This window comes from Vanessa atalanta, chromosome 24, assembly GCF_905147765.1.
Source record: "Vanessa atalanta chromosome 24, ilVanAtal1.2, whole genome shotgun sequence".
NCBI lineage: Eukaryota > Metazoa > Arthropoda > Insecta > Lepidoptera > Nymphalidae > Vanessa > Vanessa atalanta.
This window is the reverse complement of record NC_061894.1, coordinates 5,527,402-5,544,558: the sequence shown is the minus strand read 5'-3', so window position 1 is coordinate 5,544,558 and position 17,157 is coordinate 5,527,402. Positions and strand designations below refer to the sequence as shown.

Genomic DNA, 17,157 nt, shown 5'->3' with positions numbered 1-17,157 from the left:
ATGTATTTTTTTTATTTATTAAATATTAGTATAGACTATTAATTCAGTTATAACTTATAATCACTTTTACCTACAACGCAGCATTTTTTTTTACTATAAACAATTCAAGGTTAAAACAGTTTTCATTCGCGCATACATAATTATAACTGCAAAAAAAAAACAATTTACATACAAAGTTCTTTAATTATTTTCAGTGTTACTATATAAAACAGATGGCACAGTGGATGGAAGAGGTGGATCTTAACGATCGCGGTTCTATGTTTATTTCGTGTAAAGGGGTGTTAGATCAGTCAATTATACACCGTAATTACTTTCTATAATTATAATATATTATAACAATTTATGGCTGTGTTCTCGTTGAGCGCTCAGACCAGAGTGCCTGCCGTTATCCAGCCGTTCTCAACTATGATGAAGTCGTCGCTGTGATTTGGCGAACGCTTCTGATTGGCTATCGCAAATTTAGTCAAATTAACATCCAATAATCGAAATATTAATTTATCGGATAAAAACGCAACGTTTTAAATATTATACAAAATACATAAAAAATTTAACAAGTATATCTATCAGAACCTTACACGTGTTAGAAATACATCTACATTTAAAAGGATGATGCACACAAAGTTTTTTACATCCTGAATTCAAATTGTATGTCGTATGTTATTATATATTAACTGAATAGCATTGCTGTAGGTGATCTCCTCGATTAGATACCTGTGCAGCGGGTTTTATGTTTTCTTTATTGCACATAGTATACAAAAATGTACATGTAACACAGAAGGGAAAATAGTTTAACTTTGACGCTTACAAAAGAGACTCGGTTACGTAGACGGTAGATCTCTTCCAGGTAACTTTCATTAAGAAAACTAGAAAATCGATCACAATGTTCATTCTTGTACAAAACATGTGAAATAATACATAGTTATTTAATTATAATATGTAAAGTTAAAGTATCTTAAACAGTACTCACTTGTTGCACCACAATGTCCAAGGGCTGACCTGTCTGTAGTTCCTCTGATGGCCGCCTCGTCGGTCGCACTGCGTATTCCCGTTCTCCTATCACCTGTAACAATTACAAAAGCTTTAAATATACATTTATATCAAGAAATATTAATATGTATATGTTTAGAGATGGTGTGGGCTTATGAAATTACAGGCACAAGGGATATTACGTCTTAGTTCTTAATGTTAGTGGCCTTTTAAAGACCTAGAATGTTCTAGTTTATTGTTTTAGTGTGGTGGTTGTTGTGTGGCTAAAAGATAACCAGAGTTGACCATGTAAGCGTACGAACATTTTTTTGTATAAAACACTGTCATAGCTCAGCCATTTTACACAAAGTATTTATAAATAACACATACAAAACTTCCTCGCTTATCGCTCTGTATATTGGCGAAAATCGCATCCTATTTCGTTAAATGGTTAAGAATTATTTAGCGCTGATACGCATTAAAGCCGAAAGCTATTTTGCTTCATAAAATTTATAGAATATGCAATATATATAGATATCTAAGGAATAAGTCTATCTTAGGGCGATATTGATTTATTTTAATTATTTTTAAATCAATCAAATATTACTTATATAAACAAACCTGATGGCTCTATACGTTTAGATCAGTGCCATAAAATTAGTTTAAAGTAATAGCCGTTTATGTATAATCTAGGCATTTTAAATTATATATAGGAATAATAGTTCATAAATTATACGCTTTAACCTATTTCATTAAAACGAACTTCAGTGGAATTGGATCTCACTCGTTTCTAATTTCAGTTCCGTTCAACGAATCAGATAGCAGCCACTGCGCTTGCGCGGGAACGACCAATCGCATGTTGGTGTCAATTGAAAACAACATGGCCGATTGTAGATATCATTAACTTGTTGATATTTTTAGTTTATTGAAGTTAAATTGAACACAGCTTATTAATTTATTCCAGGATGCGTTTTTAAAATAAATCTTGAATATTTATTATGTACTATGATTTGATTATGTTGTTTTTTTTTTACTAATGATGGAAACGCTTGTTTAAAGGAATTAATAATATTACTAATGACCAACTAAATCAAGCCTTAAGCTTGTGCCAGGCTTTTACATCGCTAAATAAATTGATTAAAAATATTCTGAAATGAATAGCTACACTAGAAAATATTTAATAATAACAAAAAGACAAAAATTTCAACCGATTTCCTTTGTATTGCCCCACAGCGTTTTTCTTTAGCTATTGTATGTAAAACGAGGTACGTAATAGGTCGCGACACGCATTGCGCATGCGCCGGTCAAATGTCACCGGTGGTGACAATGGCGGGAAAACGTTCGTCGTTGTAAAGCCATTTTCATGTTTTACGTTCGATTTCGACAAATATAATTTTGGTTACTTGGTCATTATATTAACAAAAAATGTTGCCTTGATAAAAAAATAAAATAAAAATAAAAACGTACGTATAAATGTACCTTTATTTTTAATAACGCAGTAATTATATAAACGCAGCTTATTTTTTTATAGCATAAGCATAATTGAAGGTCTAAAGAATTTGCATATGTATCCATATTTATGCATTTAATTCTTTTTTTTTTAAATCTTTTATTTTAATTCATATAAAAAAGTTTTTAATATGCATCTTTAACGTTAATGACATTTTAAATTATGTTTTTATTCCTTTTAATATATAAATTGACTGTGTACGTAACATTTCTTCTTTAATTTTATAATTAGGCATAATAATTAATGTTACGCAGCATTGTATCCAGATACTGTATGAAAAACATAGAGCTCATGTGGTCAATATTATTTTATAATATTTATTTTAGTTGCATGTTATGACGTTCGAATTACAAATTTGATTTATTTAAATTTGGAACAGTATGTTTCGATAGCATAATAATTAGTATCGGCGTGCATTAGAATGAGTGACGCTGTACTTACAAGAGTTGTTAGTGTGCGAGCGAAGGCAGAAAAATACATATTAGGTATATTTGTTAAGCATTTTTTTTTATTTATTATTATGGTGTAATGAAAAGGAAGAAATTAAACAGCTAGAAGCCATATCCGATACTATGTTTAATGTTATATGTATCTCCTATAAATTTTGAAGGATAATAATGATTATTATTTAGGAATTATTTTGATATTAATTATTACATTAATTATATTGTTTCGATTATGAATTTTAATTTCAGTTTTTAATATCAATAGATATGATTCACATCGAATTTTATCTTCGAATTCCATCCCCTGGATAATATGACCGTCTGCTTTTTAACATTACTTTAAAGCAAAATTAATGACAATACCTACCTTTCAACAATACATTAATTTATTTGTTTAATTTAAATTATAAATACTTTTATTTTAAAAACACGAATTTAATTAATTTGCATGAAATATTACTTTAATCACGGTAATTTGCCTTGTAACTTTTATAAAGCCGTGAAAAAATTATTCAAAATAAATTTATTTATAGGCTTAGATGTGTATTGTAGGCAATGAATAATTATCGATGTCTAATTAAAGTAAAGTTCTCTGTAATCGAGACCGGATCTTTGAAAAAAATAACTCGTGTATCCGAGAAGTATGTTAGGAATGTTGCGATGTAAATTAAGTTTAATTAATAGCTCTCTAGGTATCATTCAGACAGGTTCTCGAAGCTAACTCGACACACTTCATACGAGTACCTAGTTCCTGTACTCGTTTCTGTCTTATACTGCCCTGGTACTTTTTGTCAAATGATAATAATTCTTGAATCCTAATTTCTCTCTATTGAAATCAATAAATCAAACAGGCGCTTATACAAAGCGCCCTTATTAGTTTCTGCCCCATTTATACTCTCCTAGTATCTACTTCTTGACAAATGATAATTAATAGTTCTTGAATCCTAATTTCTCTCTATTTAATTAATAAATCAAACAGGAAATTATACAAAGCGCCCTTTTTAGTTTCTGCCTCATTTATACTGCCCTGGTACTTTTTGACAATAAAGAAGAAAAAATCATTAAAAAAACTGATAATAAAATCAGTCTACACGCAAGCAAGCAAGTAGGTAGGTCTTCAGATCTGTGAGTATCTAACCAATTGTAGCTTCTGAATTACGCCTCGTAGACAATTGTTTACTATCCGTAGGCAAAAATGATTTGTTTCATAGTGACCAGACATCAATCCAATCCGTCGTCGTTTAGGACGAGTTCGGTTACATACACTCAAACAAAAGATACATACATAAACATGTGTTACCAATCCTTTACAATATAATTGTATACATATATGTATTTGGGTCCATATATATTGTAAGGTAAGTAATCAAAATTGGGTACTTTTGCATATTTAATAGTTTCGTATCCCGGGCCTTTCAAGTCGAGGCCAGACACTTTCGTGCCAACTCTTTATATGTACATTTACATCGATTATTATAGTTCTTATATTCGTATTGAAACTTTATTTATAATAAAATACATTAGAAGCCTGTAAATTTCCCACGGCTGGGCTAAAGGCCTCCTCTCCCTTTGAGAAGGTTTGGAGCATATTCCACCACGCTGCTCCAATGCGAGTTGGTGGAATACACATGTGGCAGAATTTCGTTGAAATTAGACACATGCAGATTTTTTCATGATGTTTTCCGTCTCCACCAAGCACGAGATGAATTATAAACACAAATTAAGCACATGAAAATTCAGTAGTGCCTGCGTGGGTTTGAACCCGAAATCATCGGTTAAGATGCACGCGTTCTAACCACAGGACCAACTCGGCTGTCAAAATAAATGTCGATTATTACTAAAATTCTAATTTGGACAATAAATCTAACAAATATAATTAACAGTTAGAAGTCTCGATCTTGTCTCGTCCCGGGGGCTTCAGAAATGTCAAAACTTTCCAAACTCTAACAAATTTATTTATTAGCAAAAGTAGCCTACGTTAAAATTCTACCTAATATATTTGACGTAATGTTGCCAACGTCACAGACAGACAAAGATACTTTAGCAATTATAAAAGATATCCTTCAGCTGCTGAGGTTATAGTTCAATGTTAAGTGTAGTATTACCGCGCTAAGTTACAGGAAACATCGAGACTAGACTTTTGTTATTGTTAAATTACACCTCTCCGTAACCTGGCCTCGTTACGTTTCGCAATTTTCAAGTAATTCCAGTGTATCGTAGGAAATGACTGCGCACGCGCACGCGATCGTACCGCCCAGCCACTATGTTACACTGATTTGACTTCGGGTGTTATTTATTGCATCTTAACAATCAATTACTAGATAAATATATACTACACAGATATGTTTTTTCTTAGTAAAACTAGTTTTAATTGTCTGTCTAGTCTTGGTGCAATCATATAAAGTTGTTAATTCCGAAGTTTTTGGGTACAAATACCAGGACTATTAAAAAAATTGACAGTTTATCGTAATCGAATCGGAACGTAATTGTTGCCGTTCAGTTTTTTTTTCCTATTCTTTTTAGTATATACGTGGACGGTCAAATGGCCACCTGGGGAGATGATCACCACCGCCCATAGACAATGGTGTTGTAACGCCTTTCGCGTTTCCCCCACGTTGAAGTGGGGATCGCCGGTGCACCGGACCTGTGTTACACCGGAATACCCACTAAAAACCACCGGTAACAGGTACCCTCTCAGTCTCGGGATCGCTTTCGCATGCCACCGTGACGCCCTAGTAGAATAGAACCCTGATTAACTGCTCTGACACTGAGACAATTATTTACTGAGAAATAATAAATTATAACTGTTTGTGTGATTTTCAAAACAATATAATATTATTAATCTTTACGGAAAATACATGCGAATACAAAGAAATCACTTCAACGTGTATTCGAATAAGAATAAACAGAAAATCCTGTTAGGTTATCTAATCAGATAAAACAAAATAATATTCTCATATTAATAAATTTTTATCTGATAATGCTGACGCGTCCGTGAGTCGTGGTCGCTCTTAACGACTCACACTTAACTAAACAAATTATAAGCCGATATATACATAGATTTAATATAAAAATAATATTTTTATTTGCAGTTCTTGGTACACTTTGCTCGTCGAACTTTTTTTAATGACCTATTTTCCACTGGCCTATGGCCAAAAAAAAAATGCTAATGCTGTTTTCCTTTGGTGCATTCGAACTAATATTATGAATACGAATTTCACTTTGTTTGTTCGAATATAATAAAATTTATTATTAATATAAAATAATTGACAAATAACTATACATACATACATAAACAGCCTGTAAATTTCCCACTGCTGGGCTAAGGCCTCCTCTCCCCTTGAGGAGAAGGTATGGAGCATATTCCACCAAGCTGCTCCAATGCGGGTTGATGGAATACACATGAGCCGAATTTCGTTGAAATTAGACACATGCAGGTTTCCTCACGATGTTTTCCTTCACCGCCGAGCACAAGATGAATTATAAACATAAATTAAGCACTTGAAAATTCAGTGGTGCTTGCCTGGGTTTGAACCCGAAATCGGTTAAGATGCACGCGTTCTAACCACTGGACCATCTCGGCTGACAAATAACAAAATTTCTGTAAATATATTTTTGCAATTTCGAACTAATAATATCGCGATTTTTAAACTAATTACTACAAATCAAATGTGAAATTATAAATTACTTTACACGACACTAGATATTTAACTTTCTAACATACCCAATATTTCTCCCAAAAGACCGGTTTCTGAAGCTGTTTAACATAAAAAACGTTATGGCCACCCAATCGCTGATTGGGTGTTTATCACGTAATTTTTCATTTGTCAAACGTTGATTGGGTAAATAAAATATATATACATATACAATTAAATCTCATGTCAAAGAACATTGATAAATAAGGCGTATTACTCAATACAAGATTAAATTAAAGATAAAAAAGCTTGGACTTGGTATTGATTTTTAGTCAAGTTATATAAAAATTTAATTGTACTTTACTGACATACTCTGCAATTAAAATTGTGGAAAAGAGTAATTACTGAGCTTCTTGCTGGTTCTCCTCGGTAGAATCTAGTTTCTGAACCGGTGTTATTTTGATTCGGATTTGATATCTCTGTATGTTTATTTTTTAATATGTGTTAGTTTTTTTTTCTTCGAATACATTTGTCATTTAATAATAAATTGTCATATATCTGGAATCTTCTTTTTCCAATGACGTAATTTCCTATTTCAGATCAGATTAACCGATAATACACACACATGTACTTTAGGAACATATGCAATATTTTGTATAATTGTTATTGGCTACTGTCGCTTTTTAGGGTTCCGTGCCTCTAAAGGAGATAACCCTTATAAGACCCGTCCGTCAGACCTTTTTTCAGGGACGCGTAGAATTATAAAGTTGAACATAATACAAAATACTGAGGGCTGCGGTCCCTTGGAGCTTTGAAAATAAGCCTTTTAGGTCGCACTTCCCATACATTCGCAAAGGAATTCAAAACCTATACCCTCTCGTTGACCTAGAATCGTAAAATTTGACAAGCTATATCTTGTAGCACACACGATTGTCTTACATCAGCCATAAGAAACTTTAGCCTTACATTGCCAATGCGCCACCGGCCATGGGAACTAAGGAGTTACACTGGCTCACTACAGGCATAATAGACATAACATCTTAGTTCCCAACGTTGGTGCGCTGTAAGCAATGGCTAATATATCTAAAAGCCCCATTGTCTATGGGTGGAGATGACAACTTACTACCTACACTACCTAACCTACCTATATCATAAAAAAAAAACTATAGCAAATAAAGTAAATATATTTCACGATCGTCTGCCGTAAGTTTCAAGTTTGGTATTACGGAATAGTTCTATAAAGTATATATAGTAAATGTTTCCGTCAGTCATTTGAAAACTATATTTGTTCGTCTTTTTAGCAATACTTTCCCGCGTCATTGTGTTTAGCTTCATCTATTAATAAATAATTTACGTACCGCAGACTATTAAATAATTTTAGCCTTTGAATATACGTATATGTATTTTAAGCTATTAAATCGATTTATGTTTTCAAACGGCTTTGTTTATTAGACAATAAATTTTACACAATTCTTTATTGTCTAATAAATAAATACTGTAAATAAATATAACATAAAAAATATTTCATAATTCCAGCTAAAATAATATAATAGTTTATTATTTTATATAACGTCATTATTGCTCAAAAATTATTATTTTAAATTATTTCTACACAAAATAAACGTGAGACTAAAATTGTATAGGATTATTTCAAAATTAACCTGTGAAATTAATATTTAATAATTAGAATCTTAATCAAATTGTACGTTAAGTAAGTTAAGGAGTCGACCTTAAACAAAATTATGTAGATAATAAATAATTATATTAACCTTGATTTAAATGTGAAGTTTGCAAGTAATTGTTTAAAATTTTATTATTAAATATAAAGTAATAATTACATTCGATGTAATCGTAGCCTAAATAGGACGGCAACCGTTTTAGGGTACCGTACTTAAAGGGTAAAACGGGACCCTATTACTAAGCCTCCTCAGTCCGTCCGGCTGTATCTAATGAAGTATGACAGTTAAATGGTTAAAATTTTCACAGAACACGCTACTTTTTTTTGACGCGACAAAGATTCATATGAAAAGGGAATATTATTAAATTCAAATTTTAACTTCAAATTCTGAATTGTTGACACTTTTTCTAACTATTAATTATATAACTATTTGTTTGAAAAATCTATACTAATGTAATAAATTTGAAGAGTTTGTTTGTTTGAACGTACAAATCTCAGGAACTATTGGTACGATACGAAATAAAATTCCAGTGATAGAGAGGCTATTTATCGACGAAGGCTATATACCATCATGTTACGACCAATAGGAGCGAAGAGCGAAGTTATTCTTTTTGAGGGCTTCCGTTGTGCTGGTTTCGTGAAAATAATTTATGGAGAGAATCTGTAATATATCCGAGCGAAGTCGGGACGAGCAGCTAGTATCAATATATAATTTGTAATTTACACTTATATATTACTACGGAAGGTAAAATAATCTTGTAAAATTTTTTGGTTCGACGGGTTTTTGTTGTTACTTATCTAATTAACATAATTGAAGTTAAGATATCGTTTACGGAAAAAAATATATTGTGAGTATGAAAACAAAAAAAAAAAAAACAATAACGATGAAAAAATATACACAATCTTATTTACGGAGAGTTTTCCGGATTATTATAAAAATCTTGATGACGATAAAAACTATTTTTTTTGTCATTTTAATCGTCATTTCAAACATAAAATTTAAATATATATTTTATAAATTGCATTGGTAATTTAAAAAGCAAACATGCATTTATTTTGAAGTTAAAGCAATTTTTTTAATTTATTTACACCAGTACAACGAGAGTGTCAAACTGCATTTACTTTGAACTCATAGCCCGACAGCACTTACTTGCAATTTAATTTATTTTCACCAGTAAAACGAGAGTGTCAAACGTGAGTTGATATAAGACTAATTTAGGAGTACAATTTCATGAAATTCAACGTAACCACGGCCAATTTCGGTTATGCTCCGTCATTGCATGCAATATTCGACCGCATCTGCAGTTAATAAGTTCTTCAAGGTAATGACGAAATGTTTTTTTTTTGTCAGCGGTTCTCACACGAATCTGAGCATGCATTAAAGTCTCGTTTACACCGACGACAACTTAATCAAACGTTTTCAAATTTGGGAACGCAAACTTAATGGTAACCTTGGTAATTGTACGAGCGGTCACTTTCTACGTTCAGTTTGTAGGAAACGCTCTTATAGATTTAAAATTAATTCATAAACAACCGTTGTACCTAAGTAGGTAAAAAGGTTATTAGTTAGTACCAAAGACAATTTAAATAAGAATATTTTGTTCTCTTAACTCTTTAAATGTTTAAGTTCAATATGGCGGTTGTTTGTAACGCGTGACCACTATGTTCGCGGAGAATATAGAGTGCACCTGGGATATTTGTGTTGACGATAGTATTTTAGTAGTCAAGATGGCAAACAGCCGAAAAAGGTTAAAAAAAAAATCCAATTAGTTTTGTAGGTGCTAAATTTGTTTGTTAAATTAATATCGCTAACAGCGTTAAAGAAAAAATAAAAAGGTTTCGCCCCTCGTGGAAATGTATACAACCTTGTGAGGGTCAGCTACGTTCAAATTACATTCTGGTAACGAGATTTCATTGCAATACGAATGTAGTACAAGCGATATTAATTTATATTTAATATATTCATAAGCCATTGTTGGTATTTTTTATTAATATTAACTGTAAAAATATTGTACCAAGTAATGAAACGAGGCAATCAATAAATGACGTCATATCTTTTAGAAATTGTTTTAATGTATTCATTGCTAATGTCAGAAAGAATATTGGTTTCATTCATTATATATTGTATAACAGCTAATTATGACTTTATACAAACCAATGATATTTATATCTTAAAAAAACGTTGAAGTTTTCCAAAGAACCCTTGGACGGGTCTCGTATCCACAGATAAAATATCAGAATTGTGAATAATATTTTTTATTAATAATATCGATGAAATACAACTTTCGTATACTGACTTTCAACTGTATCAAAAGATTGTTTCGCTAATTTAGCCAATGACACCATGGAACCGGTCTATTTTCATGCAATCAGAGCGTAATAAAGCGGTCATGTTTGGTAAAGTAATGTCATAAAGCGCCATTAAAGCGCTGTAATTGCATCGATTAGCAGCTGCTGTAAACTGAATCTGTTACTTGTTAGACATGACGATTATTTAATTGTAATTGTCTGTATATGTCACTAACTATAAATATTAGTATAGCACTAGTTATAGTTACGTTTGCTGACGTATGCAAATAAATAAACTTCACTTCAAATTAATTATAGCATTAGTTACAAGATAATCTAGTGTTTATATGTTAACTAAGTATTATACATACTAATATATATTATTTTATTTTTTTGGTTTAAAATTATTATCAGGAGTGTGTGAACAAGGAAGAAGATAATTAATTATAAATAATATTATATTATAAAAAAGTAAGTAAGAAGTACCTTGGACGACGAAAACTACCAGGGTACCATGAACGAGGAAGAGGTTTCAATAACGCCGTTGTTTAAATTAATTATCGTGTATATTTTTTTTTCACAAAACTGAATATTTATAGACACAAATCCATGTTCATTACACGTGTATTACAGAATATATTTAACGCCGCCATTACAGCCAATGTCATGAAACCTTGACACCGTAGTTGTGAGAAAAACATAGTTAATTACACTTTAAAAACAACTATTCCGCGTCGGGGTAAGGGTTAAGGCATTTATAATTATATTGTAAGTACATAGTTTGTGTCACGTTTTGAAATATGCTTTGTTACTATAGGAATAAGCGCTTATGCTAGCCTAGTATTAGAAGCTAAGCGATCTTTATTAATACTACGGCGTAGTACGAGACCAGGCGATTATGAAATGTTTTTTTCCTTTTTTAATGTATGTATGTATGACCAAGTGTTACTACAGATTTTTATTTAATACCTACATAAGGTTATTGTCGCTTTCTCTCCGCTTAGCGGTGAAAGTGAGTTCATTTCCTAATTTTTATTGAAAATATAACTCAAATTGAATCTATATCTAGTTTACTAATATTATTACAATGAGGTTAAATTTTTTGTTTGTATGTAGGGGTAGTCCCGGCAATTAATGATCCAATTCTTTTTTCACTAGCAGAAGACTACACAATTTCTGATTGCTATAAGGTATAAATTATATAATTATTATCATATAATTTTCTTTATTAATAAATAGCACCTGTGCGAAGCTGGGGCGACATCATAATATCAAGAAATAATAAATAAAAAAATATATATAATTTTTTGATGTAAAATTACCAGGATCGCATGAACAAGGAAGAGATAATTATTATATTATAAAAAAGTACCTTTGGACGACGAATACATTTGACCTAAGACTACCAGGGTATCAAGTAAGTACCTACTTAAGAGTTCGATTTTTTATCTAAATTGTATATAGCAAAGCTATTCGGTACGAACAAAGTCGAAACTCACCAGAACACGTTTGTGAAATTTCAGTAAACGATATCCGTTATCGAGTACAATAATAACAATAACGTACATATGATACTCACACCAAAATCAGTTTTTAACATTTCACTAGAGCGATACGAAATTATACCTTACAGATTATTACGCCATCATACGAAAGCGATCTGCGTCTGTAGTCTATTCCAACCACAAGAGGACAAAAGCCAAATAAACAACATTTGACAGCAAATTGAGAGCTTGAACAATCTATGATATTCATTTTGATTTGCGAAAAATAGAATATTGAACGTCGACGAAGATGTTATCGAAGCTTTAGAAGTAAAATTATAGTGGTTATAAGTAGTTAAATACAATAGTGTAGTATTATAAATAAAGATATATTAATCAAGAACTATTAGCAGTGTATATAGCCGAGCTATAAGCGAATCGCACGGAATACGTAAATCTTTGGTTTAATTTTGTTCTTCCATTGGAATAGGCTATATGACCTTTGATGAAACTTAAAGACACTTAAAAAAACCCATGAAACACCAATTGTTATATTATATAGTAATAATAATAATTATAGATTTCTTGTTAATCATTATAGTTTAAAATATATTTATATGGTTTTAGTTTAACTAAAGTATCGCTCTTGTATTGGCATATTCAATGCATAATCGCGGAAGTATATAAGTCTTACGCAAGACAACACTTGTGTTATTTTATGTTATAAGTGTGTATATGTCTAGTATAAGAGCAACATCCCAGACTATATGCTACGTTAATAAATAAACTCCATTTACAATGATGACTGTTATCGTCAACTTGAAGGGTTTAAATTGTTATGTATATTTCTTATGACATATTCAGAGTTATTATGCAACGAATTACTGTTCAGATTACTGAGATTTGGCGGTTTATATAGTTTAATAGCTTTCGATTCGAATCAAATGTATTTAATTCAAGTAAACTTTACAATAAAGCGTATTTGAATCGTCAATATTTAAACACTACCGTTACCGTTTCGGAAAGCAGTCTCTAGCAAGAAGAAACGGCAAGAAAATCTCAGTTGCTCTGTGGTGTCAAGATTGCAGCAGCATTTCCCCGTTGAATTACAATTCAGATCTTTTAGGCTAAAAATAACCCTTTTAACTTTAATTAACTTATTTGTGATAATAGTTTGATAAGCAAACATACATTACAATATTCTTCAAAGATTACTATGTCAATATGATGTAATCACTGTTTGTAAATAGTGTTTTACAAACGAGTATAATGTATTTATTTGTTTTAAGAATTGCTTACAATATTTCCGTGATATTGAGTGAGCCAGTGTAATTAGATATAAAAGGGGCGTAATATTATGGAACCTATATCCTAAACGCATATGGGTAAAGGATGAAACATTACGTACACATTCATCTCTTTCTCTTATCAATGATTAAATATTTGAAAATAGAAGACAAAATAACTATACATAAATCTTTTTTTAAATTAATTAGGATTGAAGGTCTCCAAGATCTGTTCAAGAAAGAATTTTTCTACGTTTAATATGACATAACGAATATAATCTAGTTTAAATTTTTTTTATCTTATTTTTGTTACCTCGCGGAAAATAATACATTTTGTAAATAAAAATTAAATAATAATTATATGAAACCTATTTTCTAAATTTAAGTTTTCTGCACTAAGACGTTTTGGCAAGGCTTGAGTTTATTATTATAAAAAAAACTCATTAAACATTTTTCACTCTCAGATATAAACCACAGTACGTATCGGTGTGTTACTATAACCAAACCACTCCGAATCGTCTGTGGCTGGTTGTACATTATTTTTTTGAAATCCATTGATCCTCCCCATACCTATTTAACACCCAGCGAAGCGGGCGGTTATTTTGTATACATATCTTTGTCTCATTATTAGGAAACTCATTTGGTTGGGCTTTGTGCAAGCCCGCCTGGATAGGTACCACCCACTCATCAAATATTCTACCGCCAAGCAGCAAGACTTTCTAAGGTTGTGTTCCGATTTGATGTGAGTGAGCCAGTGTAACTACTTGTACAAGAGACATAATAACTTAGTGGCGTGTTGGGGATGTAAGGAATGATTGAAATTTCTTACGGCGCCATTGCCTATGGTCGGTGGTGGCGAGCTTTCATAAAAAAAGGAAACTGTGCCAGTTCAACATTCACTATCCAGCATCGACACGTAACGAACAAACATGTCACTCGTGTAATAAAACTGTCCCCACAAACAGTGAAACCTTACAATAACTACTTTCGTTTTGATCTTAATATTTTACCGCGATCGTTGTCCACATAATAATGGCGGCATTACCATATTATTATAATTAAACTATTCAACAGATATGTCGTAACGTTGTAGACATTTATAAAAGCTGTCAAGGAAATGAATATATTAATGGAGGAAAAGATGGAACGAAAATAAATAACTCTATTTGTCCATTTGTTCGTGTGTAACAAATATTTATTTACTGTGACGTCATCTCATGTGAATCAGCTTTTCTTTGCTCGAAGTTAGTTAACAAATAACTTTATCCACCACCCATAACTTACCACCAAACAGCAATACTCAATACTGTTGTGTTCCGGTTTGAAGGGTGAGTCAGCCTAGACAAGGGACATTACATTAGTTGCCAAGGTTGATGGCACATTGACCATACTAATGTGGACGGTGGTGACCACTTACCACTATAATACAAAATTACCATTTCTACCAAAGTTAAAAATCTTAATACCTTATTCTAAAGTAATTTTCCGTTAATAAAAATAATCTGTTTACAAATCATGATATCATAATTACATTTTAATGGTAAATTTCAACCGAAAACCTTTAGCAATTGCTCACAATAAGAGGTCTAAATGTCCGACCAAGCAACATGCTAATTAGCGGACCTTTTTGAACTCAAACAGGTACCATTGAGGTATGACCTTATAAAGATACCCCAACATTCGAGACACTGCATAAAGTTGTACGTGTATCAAGCATATACTATTTTTTCTGTAACGTCATCTCATGTGAATAATCTTTTCTCTGCTCGCAGTTAGTTAACGAATAATTTTATGTACCACTAATACGCCATCTAAATGTATCACCTATATTTTTTTTTCAATGTCCATCACGTCCCAAAAACAATAATTTTATTATTAAGTGAGAGGTACATCAGTACAACTATACGTTATTAAAATTTATGTGTAGACGTTTTGTTTTGTAATGCCTAGCTACAAAAATTAATACAGTTGAGCCCTCAATTATCCGAACGCTGACTTAGTTTATCCGAACGTAAACAATTGAAGGGACGGAAGTCTGTAACGGGAAGTCGGGGAAGCGCGCCCTATTTAATTTGACCAATGAGCGCGTGCGGTGCTTACCAAGATGACGTCACAGGCGACTATTGTCAGGCACGCATGTTTTTCATTATAAAATTATTAAAATTAAATAGTTTTCTCTAAATAATTTGACAAGCGAAATCGTATGTAAGTTGTACGATTACAAGATTGTTATTAATTAATGAATATTAAAGTTGAGAGCGAAGGGAGCGATGTGCGAAGGCCTGTAAAAGTAAACATACCAGTTGTAAGACCTCAGTTTTGAGATAACCTCGACAGATGTCGAATACTGTTAATTGTTAAATTTAACGTTGCAGGGTTAGTTACATTCGTTATGTATATTTTAATAAAATTCATTATGAAACTAAATATAAGTATTATTAATGGATATCCTTTTTTTTAACTATCTAGGCAGTCTTGTAAATAAGCCACTTTGGTAAGTGGCACCATCGCTTATAGATACCACTGTAAGAAATATAAACCAGTAACCTATTAATCGCCACTGCACCACTAACCTTGGGAATTAAGATGTTGGTCTTTGCCTGCTGTTGCGTTAGCTTACTTTCTTTGATTTTAACTTCGACCGATGTATTCAACGACTAACTAAGTAGTTTAAGTTGTGTTGTTCTACTTAGTATTGTTGTTCCAGTTTGAAGAGCGAGAGAGAACATAACATCTTAGATCACAAGTAGGTGTCGTATTGGAAATGTAAGGAATATTTAGTATGGCTTACACTCTAATGTTTATTTGCGTTGTTGACAATTTACTATCATGTAAATTTTGTTAACTTATATATAGTATTGAAGAAATGTACCAAACTCAGAGCAGGATTTCTCAGTGACCTAGAATGAACACACATGAGAGATACCATTCAAGTAATTTAAGGATCAAATGCTGCATGTTAAAAGGGAAGTATTTTGTGGTCAACATCGGTGTGCGCTTCCTCTACGTGTCAGACAAAGTTCTGACATTGAAATATATTTGGAACAATTTGGCAGATAGCACCGTATTTATTCTACTAAATCTTTCTCTATCGAAGCATGCACTCTACAACGGGTGGCATTTATTGAGGAGATAGAATTAATGGAAACAAATAGAATAAGTCTGAAACATTTAAATGGGATCATATAAGATAGTCTGGAGAACTGGGGGAATTTAAGGGGAAATCAGATGGTTCCGTTTTTGTTTATGTTCTTACACTCCAAAGTGAGACGTCAAATGATACAAAACTGACAAATGAGTTCATAATTGAAACGATCTCACAATATTGGATTTTGGCATTCGGCATAGAAATGTATATTTACTGGACTGTACGTTTTTCAGATTTAATGTGTCCAATTTACGCAGGATATTATACAGTGTAATACAGTGTATAGTTATAAAGTCAAACATTACAGTTCGTTGGAAGATTTAATGTACAAATATAAGCCTGGGTGTAATTAACGCTTGACTTTTACGAGTGCTTTGTGATTGCATATAACACGGTGATCTGCGGTGAAGGATACTATAAATGTATACAGTTTTAATTACACAATATAATGTTGTTATTTATTTTATAATACACGGTGTTGATAACGCATCAGATTATACATGAGATAAATATTAAACGAGGAGCTCGTATAACTAAAATTAAGTTCTTAGCCTTGAAATTGGAAAAAAAAACAATGCAATCGTATAATTAAATGGAACCTATTAATTAATATGAATCTAATTTGAGGTTAAAATGCGTGTTTTTTTTTATCTGTATTCATCTGAATATTCATTTATTTGGTATCTTGGTATAAAAAAATAACCTGTTAGTAGAG

At 31.8% G+C, this 17,157-nt stretch overlaps 1 protein-coding gene across 2 annotated transcripts in view; it reads right to left on the bottom strand.

The window, feature by feature from the left end:
- Positions 1 to 17,157, bottom strand: part of LOC125073587 (RNA-binding protein fusilli) — a 95,738-nt gene that overhangs the window by 60,505 nt on the left and 18,076 nt on the right. For both annotated transcript variants that reach the window (XM_047684465.1, XM_047684466.1), the window contains exon 2: positions 968 to 1,060. In XM_047684465.1, the coding sequence (XP_047540421.1) occupies positions 968 to 1,060 (93 nt within the window). The remainder of the gene's footprint in view (positions 1 to 967; positions 1,061 to 17,157) is intronic.